Raw genomic sequence first — 17,133 nt, 5'->3', positions numbered from 1 at the left:
GGCCCACTCTTTATTTTCATTGTAATTCTCCAATTCTGTATATATACCAATCACCAGTGTGTACTCTCCCCGTGTCACACTATGACACCAGTGTGCACTCTCCCCATGTCACACTGACACTAGTGTGCACTCTCCCCATGTCACACTATGACACCAGTGTGCACTCTCCCCATGTCACACTATGACACCAATGTGCACTCTCCCCATGTCACACTATGACACCAGTGTGCACTCTCCCCATGTCACACTATGACACCAGTGTGCACTCTCCCCATGTCACACTATGACATCAGTGTGCACTCTCCCCATGTCACACTATGACACCAGTGTGCACTCTCCCCATGTCACACTATGACACCAGTGTGCACTCTCCCCATGTCACACTGACACCAGTGTGCACTCTCCCCATGTCACACTATGACACCAGTGTGCACTCTCCCCATGTCACACTATGACACCAGTGTGCACTCTCAGCATATCCCACTTACACCAGTGTGCACTCTCCCCATGTCACACTATGACACTAGTGTGCACTCTCCCCATGTGCACTGTTCCCATGTCACACTATGACACTAGTGTGCACTCTCCCCATGTCACACTATGACACTAGTGTGCACTCTCCCCATGTCACACTGACACCAGTGTGCACTCTCAGCATGTCACACTATGACACCAGTGTGCACTCTCCCCATGTCACACTATGGCACTAGTGTGCACTCTCCCCATGTGCACTGTCCCCATGTCACACTATGACACTAGTGTGCACTCTCCTCATGTCACACTATGCCACTAGTGTGCACTCTCCCCATGTGCACTGTCCCCATGTCACACTATGACACTAGTGTGCACTCTCCCCATGTCACACTGACACTAGTGTGCACTCTCCCCATGTCACACTGACACTAGTGTGCACTCTCATGTCACACTATGGCACTAGTGTGCACTCTCCCCATGTCACACTGACACCAGTGTGCACTCTCCCCATGTCACACTGACACCAGTGTGCACTCTCCCCATGTCACACTATGACACCAGTGTGCACTCTCCCCATGTCACACTGACACCAGTGTGCACTCTCCCCATGTCACACTATGACACTAGTGTGCACTCTGCCCATGTCACACTATTCAGTTGTCACGCCCCTTTATGCGCCCGACAGGAGCTATTTAATTGTTGCTCCTGTCGGATGCGATCAGCTGCCAGCGCACCATTTCAGCTTGCAGCTCCAAAGGGGTGGGAGCTGAAATGGGTGAAAAGTGACCTGTTTGGGCGCCGAAACGGCACTTTTCACGATTGCGCCCAGCACTTTGGTCGGCGGAAGTTGGTTTACGCTGCTAAACCCGACCACTTCGGGCGTGATCAGTGCGAAAAACAGCAACAATTGAATAGCGCCCCGCGATCTCCCGTCACTTTAGACGGGAGATCGGGCGCGCTATAACAATTGAATACCCCCTATGACATCAGTGTGCACTTTAACCATATCAAACTATGACACCAGTGTGCACGCTTACCATATCACACTATGGGAGCGATTAATCTTGGGACGGAATTGCAAAGCTGCACGCAAGCAGCTTTGCAATTCCGTCCTTGTAGATATGGTAATGCAGCAGGAGGCGTCGCGCCTCCTGCATGCATTATTTATCCGAGCCGTGTTGTAGAACGCACTATCGGATAATCTGCGCTAACTTTGGCCGACTAAGTGACCTATGGAGTCACGCTAGCCGGCCGCTGCAGGTGAAAGAAAGAGGCCAGGAAATCTCCCTCAGCCGACGAAGATCCTGGCCTCTTCCATCCCAATCATATTACACCGACACCACTGTGCACTCTACCCATATCACACTATACCAGTGTGCAGTCTACCCATATTACACTATGACACGTCACCATATCACTATGACACCAGTGTGCACTCTCACCATATCACACTAGGACACCAGTGTGCACTCTCACCATATCACCCTAGGACACAAGTGTGCACTCTCACCATATCACCCTATGACACAAGTGTGCACTCTCACCATATCACCCTATGACACAAGTGTGCACGCTCACCATATCACCCTATGACACAAGTGTGCACTCTCACCATATCACCCTATGACACCAGTGTGCACTCTCCCCATATCATTGACGCCAGTGTGCACTCTCCCCATATCACACTAGGACACCAGTGTGTACTCTCACCATATCCCACTAGGACACCAGTGTGCACTCTACCCATTTTGCGCTATGACATCAGTGTACACTCTACCCATATTACACCAGTGTGCACTCTCACAATATTGCACTATGACACCAGTGTGCACTCTACCCATATTACACCAGTGTGCACTCTACCCATATTGCACTAACACCAGTGTACACTTTACCCATATTACACCAGTGTGCACTCTCACAATATTGCACTATGACACCAGTGTGCACTCTCCCCATGTCACACTATGACACCAGTGTGCACTCTCCCCATATCATTATGACACCACTGTGCACTCTCGCTACATCACACTAATGAAATTAAAGATTTTCCTATCATTGGAGAATGATTCATGTCCAAGCATGGTCCTTTGATAGCAGTTGCTGTGAGGCGGCGTGGGATAAGATGCTGTAGTGTTCCAGCTTTTTACTTGATGGTATATATGCATTGACCAGCAGAAATTCTTGAAATTAATTTGTGTGCAAATGCGACCTGTTTTATTAAGTCTGTGTGGTTAGTGGTATGCCTGACATTTTTTTTATGCATACAACATTATTTCTATATAGATTGAGTGAGTGTACATGGGCACGTCTGTTGGAAACCTGGATTACTATGCCTTAGCAGTAACTGAACAGCCTTGCGAAATTCATTTAATTTGTATTTCTTTGTAAAGATCCACTTGAAGGACAAGAAACGATTTGACCACGCTGACCGAGATAACATCTCTGGATTGAATCTGAATGAATTTACAGATTTCGAGCATCCCGAAGAAACTGATCATATGTTGGTAAGATCCAAAGTTGTGATAGAATGGGAGCTGCTCAGAATCCGTTTATTGGCCCATCGCATGTGCATGCAAGGGAGGGGTTAGTCTAGACAAGAAAATTCCCCCAGCACTCTGTAATGGGCCAGCAAAAGAGACGGGCATCCTACGTCACAATGAAATGCAGGGGACTCCATTACACACATTTTCAAACATATGATAAGCCACCAGCCGTGTCAAGGCGTCTCTGTTAAGGTGATCCAATATGGGTCACATATTCATATGCTTCTAAATTAAGACTACTCACCTGGAGGCACCCCAATATCCTCCAATATGGCACTACAAGGATCAGCATTCCCTTTAGTTACTGATCCCATACATTCCCTTCTGTGTATCACTGTTCTGGGAGGCATGTATGAGATCAGTGGCTGAGAGGGAAAGCTGATCCATGTATTGCCATATGGGATAATCCTATGGTGCCTCCAGGTAACTTGGCTCTGAATTAAGAAACTGGTGTTCTAAAATGATGATACGGAGAATGGGAAACACTGTTACACCAAGGAGATTCCCCTGTCAGAATGTTGTTGGTTTCAGTGGGAAGAGCCTTTACCATTCAAGTCCCTTCTCCCTCTGGCTGAGCGCACAGTCACTATAGTCACCTTTCTCGGGACACGTGTAAGTAGATTGCTTTCTTACTGTATGGCAATATTTTCATTATTTCAGGAGTTTGTTATCGAAGGGGCATTGGAAGAACATGACAAGGATGGGGATAATTTTGTCAGTTTAGAGGAATACCTTGGCGAATACACAAAAGATGCAGGTATGTTTACAGCCCTTAAAATGAACATGTCATCCCCATTTAGGGTTTATCTAATCCAGAGACCACCTACGACTGGTCACCTGCTGTGGAACTAGAAGTCACAGCATGCCCGGCCAGAATAAGATCTATTTGTCCCTCTTTTCCTGCTGACCTAGGGACATTCGCCAGCCTGGCGTAAGTACATAAAGCAGGGGTGGGGAACCTTTTTCTTTTTTCTGCCGAGGGCCATTTTGATATAACATTATTTGCGGGCCTGGCGCAGGCCACGCCCCCTCTATGTGATGTCACACAGGGCGGGGTCACAATTGCTGGTGATTACAGCAATGCCCGGAGCATTCTGAGGATGCTTCGGGGAGCTGTAAGGGCAGCGGTGTGACCGTCTGAAGCATCCTAAGGACGCTCCAGGCAGTACTACTGCATAGATTCTGGCCGCAGGGTACCATTATAGGCACCCTGCTATCCAGATGAGGTTAGCAAAAAAAAGCTCTGAGGGCCAGAGCAAATGACTCCAGGGGCCTGAGGTTCCCCATCCCTGACATAAAGTATCAATAGAGGCTATCTTAAATCTCACTGTGTCTAAGGTAGTAGTAATATAATCACTCAAACGGAGGAACATAATATAACTAAATCGCTTGTACTCAGGGCTAACGCTCAGTGTTTCGGTGACACGGATGAAGGAAGCGTCCTAAAGGACGTCTGAACCTCAAAATGTACATTTTCAGATAGGAACCATGAAGAGGAAATTCCTTGTTCTGTTTTGGTTTTTTTTAATCGCTCTTAGAAACCTTTTTGCTACGCCATAAATGCTATGGGTCCTAATACAGGTGCACGCCATGGCGATAAGCACGCCAACTGCATGCAATGCCGATATGCGCGCAGTCGGCCAATGTTGGAAGTACAGCGCATGTGTCCGAGTTGCACTATGAGAAAAGCACCTGCCGTGGGGCTGATACAAGCTCTGATGGTGCATCTCCTGGTGCAGCATGAGAGATTACCGCCACTGCAAGTGGGCATCGCAGTATGCTCAGCATCCGTCATTACATCATGGCAGTCATCTACAGAAATCTAGTTCCAGTTCCCCTCCATCTTGTGAGGTGCTGAACGTTGGCTCTAAGCGATTGGTGCCCCTTTGGGCTTTTGGCAAAGCATGCAAGAAAGTAAGAGAACCTGCCTCCTACTATCTTAGCCGTTCCTTTATTGTGGAAGCATCTTGCTCACATTATATATCTTCCATGGAGACCTTTAAGCAGTGGCCAGATATCACAATAAGGAATAATGTACTGTTAGAAGTAAAAGGAGGCAGGAGGGTGAGTGAAGAGCCGGTGCCAGACATCAAACACGTGTCCTTCTACTGTTTAGCTTTTCTTAAACACAGAGCCGTTTCCTTCTCCTAACAATACTTTCCTTTAGCACTGCTGTTAGGGAAGTTGTGGTGTTTTAATTGTTTTTCCTTGTTCGTTGAGATGCTGCAGAAGATCCGCAGTGGGTGGTTGTTGAGAGAGACCGATTTGAGAATGATTATGACAAGGATGGCGATGGAAAGCTCAACCCTACAGAATTGCTGTCTTGGATTGTTCCAAACAATATCGGAGTCTCGCAGGAAGAGGTAATGTGTTTATTTAGCTTTTGTATTTCAAGACTCCCACAATGCTTTCTAGGGATTCTATCAAATAAGGACTGGTATCGGGTATGTTGGTAACAGGGCCGTAACTAGATGTATGGGAGCGGTGCCACCATACAGAGCGCAGAGCCATGTGGGCGGCACTGTTGCTGCCCCACGGCCCCTGCGTCAGGCTAACCGGTGCCTAGAACGCCACCCCACAGCCAGTGTTGCTGCTTCAGTGCCGCCCGGCGAGGACGTCATGCTTGGGCCATGCCCTGTTACAGCGCTGATTGGTAAATTAGGTGAAAAGATGGCCGCTATCGCCTTGTGTGCGCAGTAGTCTTATTACCACACTAGCAAGGCTGTAAAGAAGCTGAAAACAATCCAGCCGCTCAGCCTGAGCATCCAGTTTGTCCACCTATATCAATATCAACATCTTGATGCTCAGATCGACCAGTGGGATCGGCCTATTTGTGGCCCCCTTACAGCTCATGCTAGTTTTAATTAGTTGGGTATTTATTCAACAAAACCTGGAATTTTTCAACTCCAAACATGTATGTTCTTTGGTCCAGAGCTCTGGTAAGCTAAGTACACACTTGAGCAATCATACTTTCCGATTTTACTTACGATTACACTTTAGTTTGAAAGTCCCGTCCCAACTGCTAATTCATTTCTGCTCCCCTTTACAATCTAACTTGCCATCCAGGAAACTCAACTGCCGAAAATATCTGCTGAAAACACGCAATGGGTGCTGCTGCTGGTGCTGGTGGAGCATCGGGGGGAATCCAGTTAGGTGTGGGTTTGCAAAAGGCGTTAAACTCGCACACTTCGCCTTCATGCGAGCACCCGAGATACGTACAATTCAATTATAAATGCTAATTCGCAGCGAGAGTGTGCAAATCATTTACCAAAAATGCGAACAGGGAAAGTAGCATAAAATATGGGGAGACCTTTCTGGACCCCAAAAAAGTGACAACTTCATTAGCAAAATCATATAGAAGACTGTAAGTGGGCATATAGAAAGTTCTGTTCGCTTTTAAAAGATTTCAAATTGCTGATTTGTGCATTTTCATAAAAAAGTAAAATAATATAAAAAGCTGTAGAATTTAATTCAAATACAATGAGATTAAACAGAAAATGCAAAAAAATGTTAGAAAACCCCCAAAAATGACACGTAATTATTGGCTCAATTAAGCTAAAAACGTAAAAATGTCTAACTAGTGATTAGGGGGCGTCCAAGGGGTTCTGAAGCAGGTCCCTACATTTTTACCTTCAAATAAAGATTTTCCCTACTTTCTCACCTGCTCAGGGGGTAGCGAACAAAACAGGTGAATTTACTCTGAAAAAGAAATGCGAGTTTGGAATTGAATTGCAAATCTATATTTCGCAATGCAAATTTGCCTTGCGGGACCAAACTCACACCTAATAGAATTCCTCCCTTTGGGCCGTATTCAATTTGCGGCGATATCGGCTGATTTTGAGGATTTTTGCGCTACACTATTGACGATTCCAGCATGCGCGCTCCCATTTTTCGCCAGAAAACAGGTGCAATGATTTATCCTCCGAAAACGGACAAAAATTTGGAAGTGTATTATTGGCCGTAATAAACGTATTCCGGGTACTTAAATTGCGTCGGACAGCTGTAATTTGCGTATATATGAAAAAAAAAAATTATAGAAAGCTATTTTTTTTTTCAGGAAATTACTGCTGCACTTAAATTGGGGGTACGTTAAAATGGGTGCAAGTATATTTTGATGGCGTACAAGGATTCAAACATTACCCTGAAATCGCACCTGTTCATTAAAACTCACTAGCCCTCTTCATAATCTTCGCAAATGCCCTCTCTGCCTGTCCTTCCTCTTCATCTCTACCCAATTCATCTCTCTGATTTAGCCTCCGTACTTTTAGGGCACGATTCAATTCAGCGCTGTTAGGTCGGGGAAGGCTCGTTATCGCGCCTTAAACAGGGTGTTTAGGCGCGATAACGGGCATTCCCCGACCTAACTTCCCGGCGCGAGGCTGTTTTCCCGGCGCTAAGGGCAGAAAACAGCCTCGCGCCGGGACTTTTGTCGGATTTCTTTTCTCATCCCCGGAGGGATGAGAGAAGAAATCATTAGTCGGACTTGTCAGCGCAGTGTATTGAATAGCTCCGGGAGCTCACTCCCGGAGCTATTTACATCGCACTGAATAGAATCGAACCCAAAGATTGCAAACGCTCATATGCAGGGCCCTCCACCCTCTTGCTTCTCTTGTTTTGTTCTATCATTATCTCGCTGTTTTATATTTTGCCCCTTTTTTTATGTTTGTTTTTACTATTGTATTACTCCCCGTACGGCACTGTAGTGTGTGTGTGTGTGTGTGTGTGTGTGTTAATATAACATGTCCATGCTTCTGTCCAGCAAGTCATTTTCTTCATGTGCCCCCTGTAGAATAGTAATAAAGATCTTGTTTGGATTTTCTTACAGGCGAATCACTTAGTAGAATCCATTGACCAGAATGGAGACGGGAAACTGAGTGAAGATGAAATACTACAAAACAGAGACATATTCCTCACCAGCGAAGCCACAGACTATGGGCGCCAGCTGCAGGACGAGCACTTCTACCACGATGAACTGTAGTCCCGTCCTATGAGGAACTTTTAGTTTGTTTTATCTTTATTTATAGCCCCTCCTGAAGAACTAAAGGACTACTTTTGCTTTTGTTTCATTCTATTTGAAGCGGTTGTCTATTCATTACACGCAGCAAAGCTTAATATGTTTTAGAACCCGAGCTTTATAGATCTTGATTCCTAAAAGTCCTTAAATTATGGACCAAGTTATAGAGACATAATAAGTATTTCATTTGTGAGCAAACAAAATTGCCAAGTCAGTGTAAAAGACGTTTTCAGCTGGTCGTATTGTTACCATGTGCATTTGTCATGCTCCTAAATATTAGTTCCGAGTTTACTTTGTACGGAATTAGTGTATTAGTTTTCTGTTCTGGATAAAATATAGAGACCAAATGGATAATTTAACAGACGAGATAATGTTTTCTTGCTAGCTTTACAGAAGTTTGAGAAAGATGAGACATGACACGAACACGTTGCTTTTTGCTGAATATTTTCCTATGTTTTTTGTTTTTTCTTAAAGCTCAGATTCACATTAAAGAAACAGAAATGAAACGCTAATTATAGAGGAGGCTGCAACAGAAATAGTGTGTACTGCACCATAGGCTAATGTGTGATGTGGGCACATTGCATTATAAACAAAAGCATGAAAAGCTGATGAAAAACGTACTTTGGTACCGGAGCCTAAAGTCATAAGATTACATAATAAAGGAAAGCCATTGGGGAATCTCTTGCAAGTGTTCTGTGAGGTTTCTTACCAGTGCTCAATCCGTCCCCACTAAATCTACCTCTCTAGCGCCATCTAGTGTCTAGATGTATAGAACATACTTGGGATGCACACGATATTTGTTTTTTTTTTTTTGTTTAATAAATGTGCCTCTAATCTAAACTCCGATCTGTGTAAGAAGGATTGGTTTTCAATTGTTTAGAACTGTGTGAACATTGGATGCACATACTCCCTGCCGTTAGAGGGAGCAGGCAACTGGAACCACAGTGGTCATCCAAACTGTCTAAAACAGCCTTAGATGCTTATGGCTTTCTAGAGGTGGTAGTCTGCAAGCCCCATGTCCTGCCAACCTTTCTGCAACTCAGCACATACACTGTCTGTGTGTATACAGGTGGAGTTTATAAGAGTAAATACATATAAAGCATCATTAGACTCATTGAAATCATGTTTAGGAGTTAAAACAAGTAACTCGTATGATTAGGGTTTTTTTTTTTTTTCTTTAGTACATTTGGGTAGGGCAGGGCACCTATAGTATCGTACTCATTCTGGGGATACATGCCAGCTGCTCCCAGAGGCTATATATAAAGGAAGAGAGAGTTTTTGAAATAACCTGATATAATTAATGTACATTTTTGTTTACATTTTTAAAAAGTGAGGAAGATCACCCTAGTTGGGTTCTAGATGTACAGCTGGGCGATGCTTTTACGATCAGCCTACCCCTGTCCTGTATCTCCTCTAAAGTGCAGGTAGAAGGCTTTTAGGCTGTCCCTCTTTTGTGGAACTACAAGTTCCAGCTTGTCTGTCTTGGCAAGATTGCTGCATGTAATCTCTCCCAAGTAAATCCTAACTGTCCCACTGCTGGATGCAAAGGGTAAAGACTACGCCCATTCCCGTATTTATGTATATTGTACAGTGTTTATACTGGGGCAAGAGTCCTATATACAGCATAACTAGAGGTCAGCTTGGAGGGAGGTGGAAGTGTGCTGTGGTGGTGATCACTAGCAGCACACGCATACACCTAGAGTTTGGGAACCTTGTACACAATGAGGTGCACACACTTCTTCATACCGGTGAATACTTGCAATTTGTTTTTATGTTCGCTCTTTTTTTTTTTTTTTTGTTCAACATACACCGGATTTACTACCAACTCTGTATCTGGCCCAATTTGTTTGCCCATGTAAAGTATGTAGTGTACTTCTGCGTTATAGTATCCGGATGGTAGGTCTACACTAAAAAGGTCAATAGATCGACGGGGTTCAAAGGCTGACATTCAAATGGTCAACACCTGGTTTTTCATGATTGTTAAGTTTAGGGCTAAGCTACGTTAATGAAGAAAATGTGTCAAGCTTTTTTGTGTTGACTAATTTAATGTCGACCTATTGACTGTCGATCTTCAGGTGTTGGTCTATTTGATTGTCTACCTTTTTATTATAGACCTATGAATCCAGTCCCCTATGTCATACACCTCCTCCTGTAGAGCATGGGCGTTGCCTGCTCGCCTTGAATATTTATTTTTTCTCCCCTGAAGTTTTGTTTGTTATTTTCTGCCCCGATTCCTTATGGTCTTTGAAGGATCTTGTGAACGCTGCTAAATCGATTATGCCCCTGATGTGTAAACTAGAGTTTCCCCAAGATGAACACCCACAAAACCATCTTGGGGACCTAAGCTTTCTCACCAATAGGATTCACTTCAGGAACCTCCTCCCCATGACACACCCTCATCCCTTCCGTCCTTTAGTACAGGTTGAGTCTCCCATATCCAAAATGCTTGGGACCAGGGGTATTTTGAATATCGGAATATTCCGTATTTTGGAATATTTGCATATTATAATGAAATATCTTGGGAATAGGACCCAAATATACACACAGAATGCATTTATGTATTATATACACCTTATACACACAGCCTCCAGGTCATTTTATACAATATTTTTAATAATTTTGTGGCTCAAACAAAGTTTGTGTACAGAAATTAAATTAATTGATGTTTCTTATACACCTTATACACAGCCTGGAGGTAATTTTATACAATCTTTTTAATAATTTTGTGCCTTAGACAGTTTGTGTACATTGAACCATCAAAAATCAAAGGTTTCATTATCTCAGTCATGGCAAAAAAAATATGGATATGGGAGACTCGACCTGTACTTTCGTCTGTTAGGCCCTTGGCCCTGCTATTAAGTATGTTAATCATTGTGTATTTAAACAAAACCAAAAAATTATTGGCTTGAAATCTATCACTCTGTCAACATTTTTGATTAAGATTCCTTTTAAGTGTGATGTCTCGTAGCCTTCTGTACAAGTTTACAGCAATTACAGTACGGAAAACGCTGTAAATGAGCAATGTTTAGTACTACAAGCAGCCGGTGAATACACAACATTCAAAAAAAGTGCAAGTATTTACATTGTAATTTAAGGGGCAATCTCTCTTCAGTGGTTGGAAAATAGTAGCTTTCTAAAGAAGTTTGACAGGTGCGGGTAAAAGCCGGAATAGTAAATGCATGAAAAAAGCCGGAAAGTGTATTGAAAAAGCCGGAAATCTTATTAAATGTATTGACAAAATCTGGAAATCATATTAAGGGCCATATCCAATTAGCTGTGAAATGCTGTGGTTTGGTGAAAAGTTTACACTTGTGCAAACTTTTCACCAAAAATGCGCATCGTACTATCCTGTTAGCCGGGGCTTTTCGCACATGTGAATTTTGTGCAGCTAAAAGCGGAAAATAGTTTTCAGCAAACAATGTACAAAACTCTATTTTGGACTAAAAATGTGGGGGCTTGGTTCAGAACCATTTGCACCTAATCCCCCCCCCCCCCCCCAATGAGTAATTAAGCAAAACCTTTTTTTAATTAACTTAATTCCCCATATTAATTACATGTCATTTTGGGGGTCCAAATATAAGCAGTGTTAGAAAATGGGTTTTAAGTAGTGTGGTAAGTATTTTGGGGGCTATATGAATGGGAAAAGTGTTTTTGGGATTACAGGTGGCTACAGCAGGTGTATTTTTAACTTTTTGTACCGTACAATGACAAAATAAATATACTAGCACCCAGTTTTATGTACTATGTACCCCTAATTGACCTGCAGGATTTATTTTGTCCAAAAAATTTGCTTTCCATAATTTTTCCACTGTTAAAGAAATATTAATAAATAACAGCCATTTGACACAATTTAAAACTAAACTATTACCCAATGTTAGTTTACCTTTTTGGGGGGTACAGGCACATTTCCCAATTTTCAGGCGCACTTTTTGCTGTATCTTTTTTAAGGAAAATGCTGCATCGCGTTTTTTTGTAATAGGATTGCCCGAAAACCCGCATATGCGATCGTGGCGAAAAGTGACACATTTGAGCGAAGGTGCAAAGAGTTTGCACATGCGAAAACGTAGCCTAATATGATTTCCGGCTTTTCCAATACATTTACTATGGATTTCCAGCTTTTCCAATACATTTACTATGGGTTTCCAGCTTTTCTATTACACTCTACATTGTTTCCGGCTTTTACCCTCTTCCAAGTTTGACAACACTGTTTTAAAACTATATCAGCGATACGGAACTTCTGACCCCAAGATCATTTTGTCCGGTGTGACTCTCTCCCTCAGCCAGCAGACCTCTTGGGCCGGCTGACACTGCCTGCTGTGCCGGCTGACACCCCAGGCCAAATACTATGTGCCAACTGCCACGCTTCCTGGATTTGCGCTCCCCTGTGGAACGCAAACAGGAAGCTGTCAGCTGCTCTGGCTCCCGGGCACTCAGGATGCCGTTAGTCAGGAGCAGCGGTGGCGCAGAGGAGTGTATGGTGCTTGTGCTCCAGTCAATGAACCACTGTGTGGGCAGTCTGGTTGTTTTAGCAGGAGCCGTGCGAAACCAAGGGGTGGTCCGTTTGTGCACAAGACCATCCCTTAGCAGTGCACAGGCAGTGGGCAACGCGACGCCGGTCATAAGTCAGACGCTGAGCAGGTCAGTTATCCTCAGCGGCCAGCATGGTCTGATTCAGACATACAGTCAACCATAAGCGTCTTTATAATGGGTGCAGAGGGGCCCACACTGCACAACCTGCACCCATAGTTGTTAATATCTCTCTACAGATTCCGATGTGCTGCTCTGCAGCATCGGCGCTGCAGAGTAGCAAAATTCACTGGGAAAATGGCGGTGGCCATTTTCCCGGAGACCCGCGCATGCGCAGGAGATTCTGGCATGAAGCATGCTGCAACTCCCACAGATGTTTCCCTCGTGCCAGAGGTACATGGATGAGTAGTGAGATAAAAAAAAGATACAGCCTCTAATCGTGTGGTATTCCGGAAAACACACACTCTAATAAATATAACCACAACACTAAAGACCAGTACAATGAAGAAGAAAATAATCATCTTATCTGTCTCAAATGTAGGAGGTGACCACAGGAACACCCAATGCGTTTTGTCCCACTGTAATCTCTGGGGACTTCTTCAGGGGTATAGCAATTTATATATATATATTATATATATCAGGCAAATTTTTTAGTTAATAATTTTGTATGGCCCACGAATGATTTTATAAATATCCGAATGGCCCTTGGCAGAAAAATGGTTCCCCGCCCCTGATTTTATATATATATATATATATATATACATGAGATATATAATGTTTAATCTTTATTGAGGCAGGACTATGTGTATGGACGTATTCACTCTAACAACAATCCTAATATTTGTTTGTACAAAATTCCAAATTGAGAGGAGGGTATTGTGGGGCTTGATGAAGTAGCTGCAGAACCGTCCACCCGTATGTTATGGGAAGTGAGCTATTATGTGTACTGTCTGCACTGACTCTGGGACAGCGGATGGAAGGAGCATATAATGGGGCTGATTCTCAGTCGCATGCAGCAACACCCGTGTCTGCCACTTCCTGCTAATACCACTACAAAGCACTTCCCCGGTGTACAGCCATGCGCCCAAATGTGCAAGTACTGAGATGCCCGCTTTGAGCGTCTTTAGATGCCACTATTGGCTGCACCATCGAAGCTTGCGCCAGCCCTATGCTAGGTGCAGATTTTCCATCTGCGTATGGCCTCCAATGTGAGCGATGAAGCGTCTTTGTACGCAAACACTTCCCGCGACACTTCTATAAGACATCTTTAGAATGTAAGCTCTCACGAGCAGGGACCTCTTCCCTCAGGTGCTTCTCTTTACATTTTCTTCTACTCCTTACTCCCCATAAGGGGACCTAACACGTCTCTGCCAACTCCCGGCTGCTTATTGTGAGTGTTTAATCGCTATCGCAGCTACGTATCTAAATCGTGTCCTTGTCCTGCACTGTATTGAATTGTAAGTTACTCGATTCTTGTTCACCTATTAGTTTTATGTACTATGGACCTGATTCAGAGCCGCTCGTTCGTTCCGACCGATGTTCGCACAACTGCGCATGCGTACGGATTTTAATACGCATGCGCGAACCAGTCAGTGCGGCCGAAAATCGTGTGCTCGCTAAATAGCGAATGCCTGCTATTTTGAGTGAGCTATTTTGTGGGTGGTAACAGAGGAAGGTGCTTGAAAACGGGGAGTGGAGATCAGAACGCAGGCGTGCCAAAACGGGCGTTTTAAGGGTGTGCATAATTAACAAAGCAGCGTCATTGCCCACGTCACTGGGTTGTTTTATAGTTAGAACTGCTCGCATGATTGTGGTAGGAAAAACCAACCACAAGAATAGCGAGCAGTTCATACGCCGTCCGATGTATTCGATTAATCTAATAAATAGCGGACATGACGTATGGTGCGAGCGGCCAGGGGCCGTTTTTTTCAAAATTACGTTCGCATGTTTCGTTCGCTCGTTCAGACATAGAGGCGTGAACAGACCGCAAAGAGCGAATGGTTAATTTAAATACCCAGCCCCTTTTTCTGGACGAGCGAGCGCAAATAGCGTCCGGCTCTGAATCAGGCCCAATGTAAGGTGCTGCAGAACACTTGTGGCGCTATACAAAATAAAGGATAATAATAATAAGACCCAGCGTCTCTGTGAGTCCGATTAGCCACCGCCCTAGAACGCCCAATACATTTCTTATACATTTCAGAAACCGTGTATCTCATTCAGTACTGTAATTCTGTGCGCTAACAATCGGGATGCATGCGTTGTGCGACTTAGTCGTATGAGCAGTAGAAAAAACGCTCCACTGCGTCCGACAACGGCAGTGCGTGTGACCCAAAATCAGGTTTAGGCTGCAGAGGGGGTTAGGGTTAGGCACTAGAGGAAGGGATCAGGTAGATCTGACCCGGAAATCACGGTCACATGACCGCCGGGACCTGGAAGACGCCGCTACAGCTGTTGGGAGCAAGTAAGTCACCGCCAGGCTATACCAGGGGGAAATTGGTGACTAGTCGGGGGGGGGGGGGGGGGAAGGTTTGTCGCACACCCCTTGCCCAGAGGCTGCACACACCCATGCCTACAGTATATGAGAATGTCTCTTCTGCTTTCTGAGCATGTGCAACGTGAGTCACACAAGATACGTTCCCAAAGCGCCTTTATCAAATCCGTGAAAACGGCACTAGTGAGGAGGTGGCAGTCCATAAAAGTAGAGATGTCATTGGTATCTTTTATAATATTTCTTGTTGCTTTTTCTTATAATGCGATGACAAAATAAAGCAGTAAGGCAGCATTGAGTCAGTGCATTGAGAGATGATTGTTCTCTATAGCAAATTCCCAAATGCATAATAGATAATGACCAAAGCAACATATAGCATTCATGGTCCATCAGTCGCTCTTGAGAGTTTGTACTGATTTATTGATCAGTTTGCTGTATTGCACAGTTGGTTAGCCGGGGGCGAAGTGAGCGTTCTAATGGGCGCAAAAACAGGTGTTCCTGTATAGGCGTCCTTACACAAAGTACCTATATATCTGTCTGTTATTACCCAGTTTTGTTCTATTAATGTTTACAATTGTAAAGCAGAACGGAATATGCTGCGCTATATAAGAAACTTAATAAATAAATAAACACTAAGGGCCTGATTCAGAGCCGCTCGCTCTGAAGCAGGGCTAGGCTTTTTTTTTTTAGAACGGCCTCCTGGCCGCTCACATAGCTGTAGGTCACCACCCACAGCTATAGCGAGCGGCCATGATGATGGTCGCGATGGTCAAGACCATCGCGACTATCGGGCATGCGACGAGACCCTTGTGGTAGGGTCTCGTGGCCGCAAGCCCCAGAGAGCTGTGATGTCAGTGGGGCTGCCCCAAACGACAGGCATTCTCATGGGAATGTCTCCGTTTGGGCAGCCACCCCCCCCGGCCCGCCCACCAAAGGGGGCGAGCTGTCACTCAACATCGACAACTCGCCCCCTTTGTTGCGAGACCCGGAGCGACGGAGTGCCCGTCGCTAGCCGGGTCTCGCGCATGCGCACGACGGCGCTGGCTCCATCCTGCGCATGTGCTGTGGGCCACCATCGACCCGGTTGCGAACGCACAGCGCTTGCGACCGGGTCTGAATCAAGCCCTAAGATCTATATCAGCCCAGGCTCAAAAAATACAGAAATGTTTTTTTTTTTTTTTAAAAGCCACTGAACCAGGTGTACAATGTCTCCTTTCTCTCCATTTTACCACTGAAATTCTAGCAGTATTTAAATGAAGGTTATGAGACTTAAAAGGATAGAGATAGCTAGATAGAGATAGGTAGAGTAGATGTAACATTCATTTAGAGTCACTTAGGTATTTATCTCTATTTCTTACTAAGAGCCCCATTTAACAACGAGACATAACCCTTCTAGCACTCGCTAAAGCAGGAGTGGGGAACCTTTTTTCTTCCGAGGGCCATTTTGATATACAGTCAGGTGCATAAATATTGGGACATTGACAGAATTTTCATATTTTGACCTCTATTCACCACCACATATAGAAACCGTTGTAATTCCTACACCGTTCACCTGATTTGGATGTAATTACCCTCAAATTAAATCTGAAAGTCTGCAGTTAAAGCACATCTTGTTTGTTTCATTTAAAAGCCATTGTGGTGGTGAATAAAGGCCAAAATATGAAAATTCTGTCAATGTCCCAATATTTATGCACCTGACTGTATATAACATTATTTGGGGGCCCAGTGCAGGCCACGACCCTCCCTGTGACATCACATGGGGGCAGGGCCACAATCGCCGGTGATTACAATGCCTGGAGCATCCTGAGGATGCTCTGGGGAGCTGTAAGGGCAGCGGTGTGACCATTTGAAGCGTCCTAAGGACGCCCCAGGCGGCGCTGCTGCATATATTCTGGCTGCAGGATGCCATTCTAGGTACCCTGCTGGCCAGATGAGGCTAGCACAGAAAAGCTCTGAGGGCCATATCAAATGATTCCGGGGGCCTTATACCGTCCCCGGGCCTGAGGTTCCCCATCCCTGCGCTAAAGGGTTATGTCCTTTAAATTTTTAACAAACAGCAGTAAGGGATACGGTCGCAGCAGCCT

The 17,133-nt window shown here is 44.6% G+C and overlaps 1 protein-coding gene across 2 annotated transcripts in view; it reads left to right on the top strand.

Moving 5' to 3' along the window:
- The window catches only part of RCN2 (reticulocalbin 2), a 33,978-nt gene extending 25,098 nt beyond the window's left edge, over positions 1 to 8,880 (top strand). Inside the window, exons 5-8 of one of the 2 annotated variants that reach the window (XM_088455747.1) lie at positions 2,868 to 2,981; positions 3,681 to 3,777; positions 5,250 to 5,383; positions 7,846 to 8,880. In XM_088455747.1, the coding sequence (XP_088311873.1) occupies positions 2,868 to 2,981; positions 3,681 to 3,777; positions 5,250 to 5,383; positions 7,846 to 7,998 (498 nt within the window). In that variant the 3' untranslated portion in view covers positions 7,999 to 8,880. Of the gene's footprint in view, positions 1 to 2,867; positions 2,982 to 3,680; positions 3,778 to 5,240; positions 5,384 to 7,845 lie in introns of both variants that reach the window. The other variant, XM_088455746.1, reaches the window with a different exon arrangement.
- Positions 8,881 to 17,133: the final 8,253 nt, after the last annotated feature.

The sequence above is a fragment of the Taudactylus pleione genome, unplaced genomic scaffold (assembly GCF_031769625.1).
Source record: "Taudactylus pleione unplaced genomic scaffold, aTauple2 ptg000671l, whole genome shotgun sequence".
NCBI lineage: Eukaryota > Metazoa > Chordata > Amphibia > Anura > Myobatrachidae > Taudactylus > Taudactylus pleione.
The sequence above is the reverse complement of the archived record's forward strand: the minus strand, read 5'-3'. Positions and strand labels throughout refer to the sequence as shown.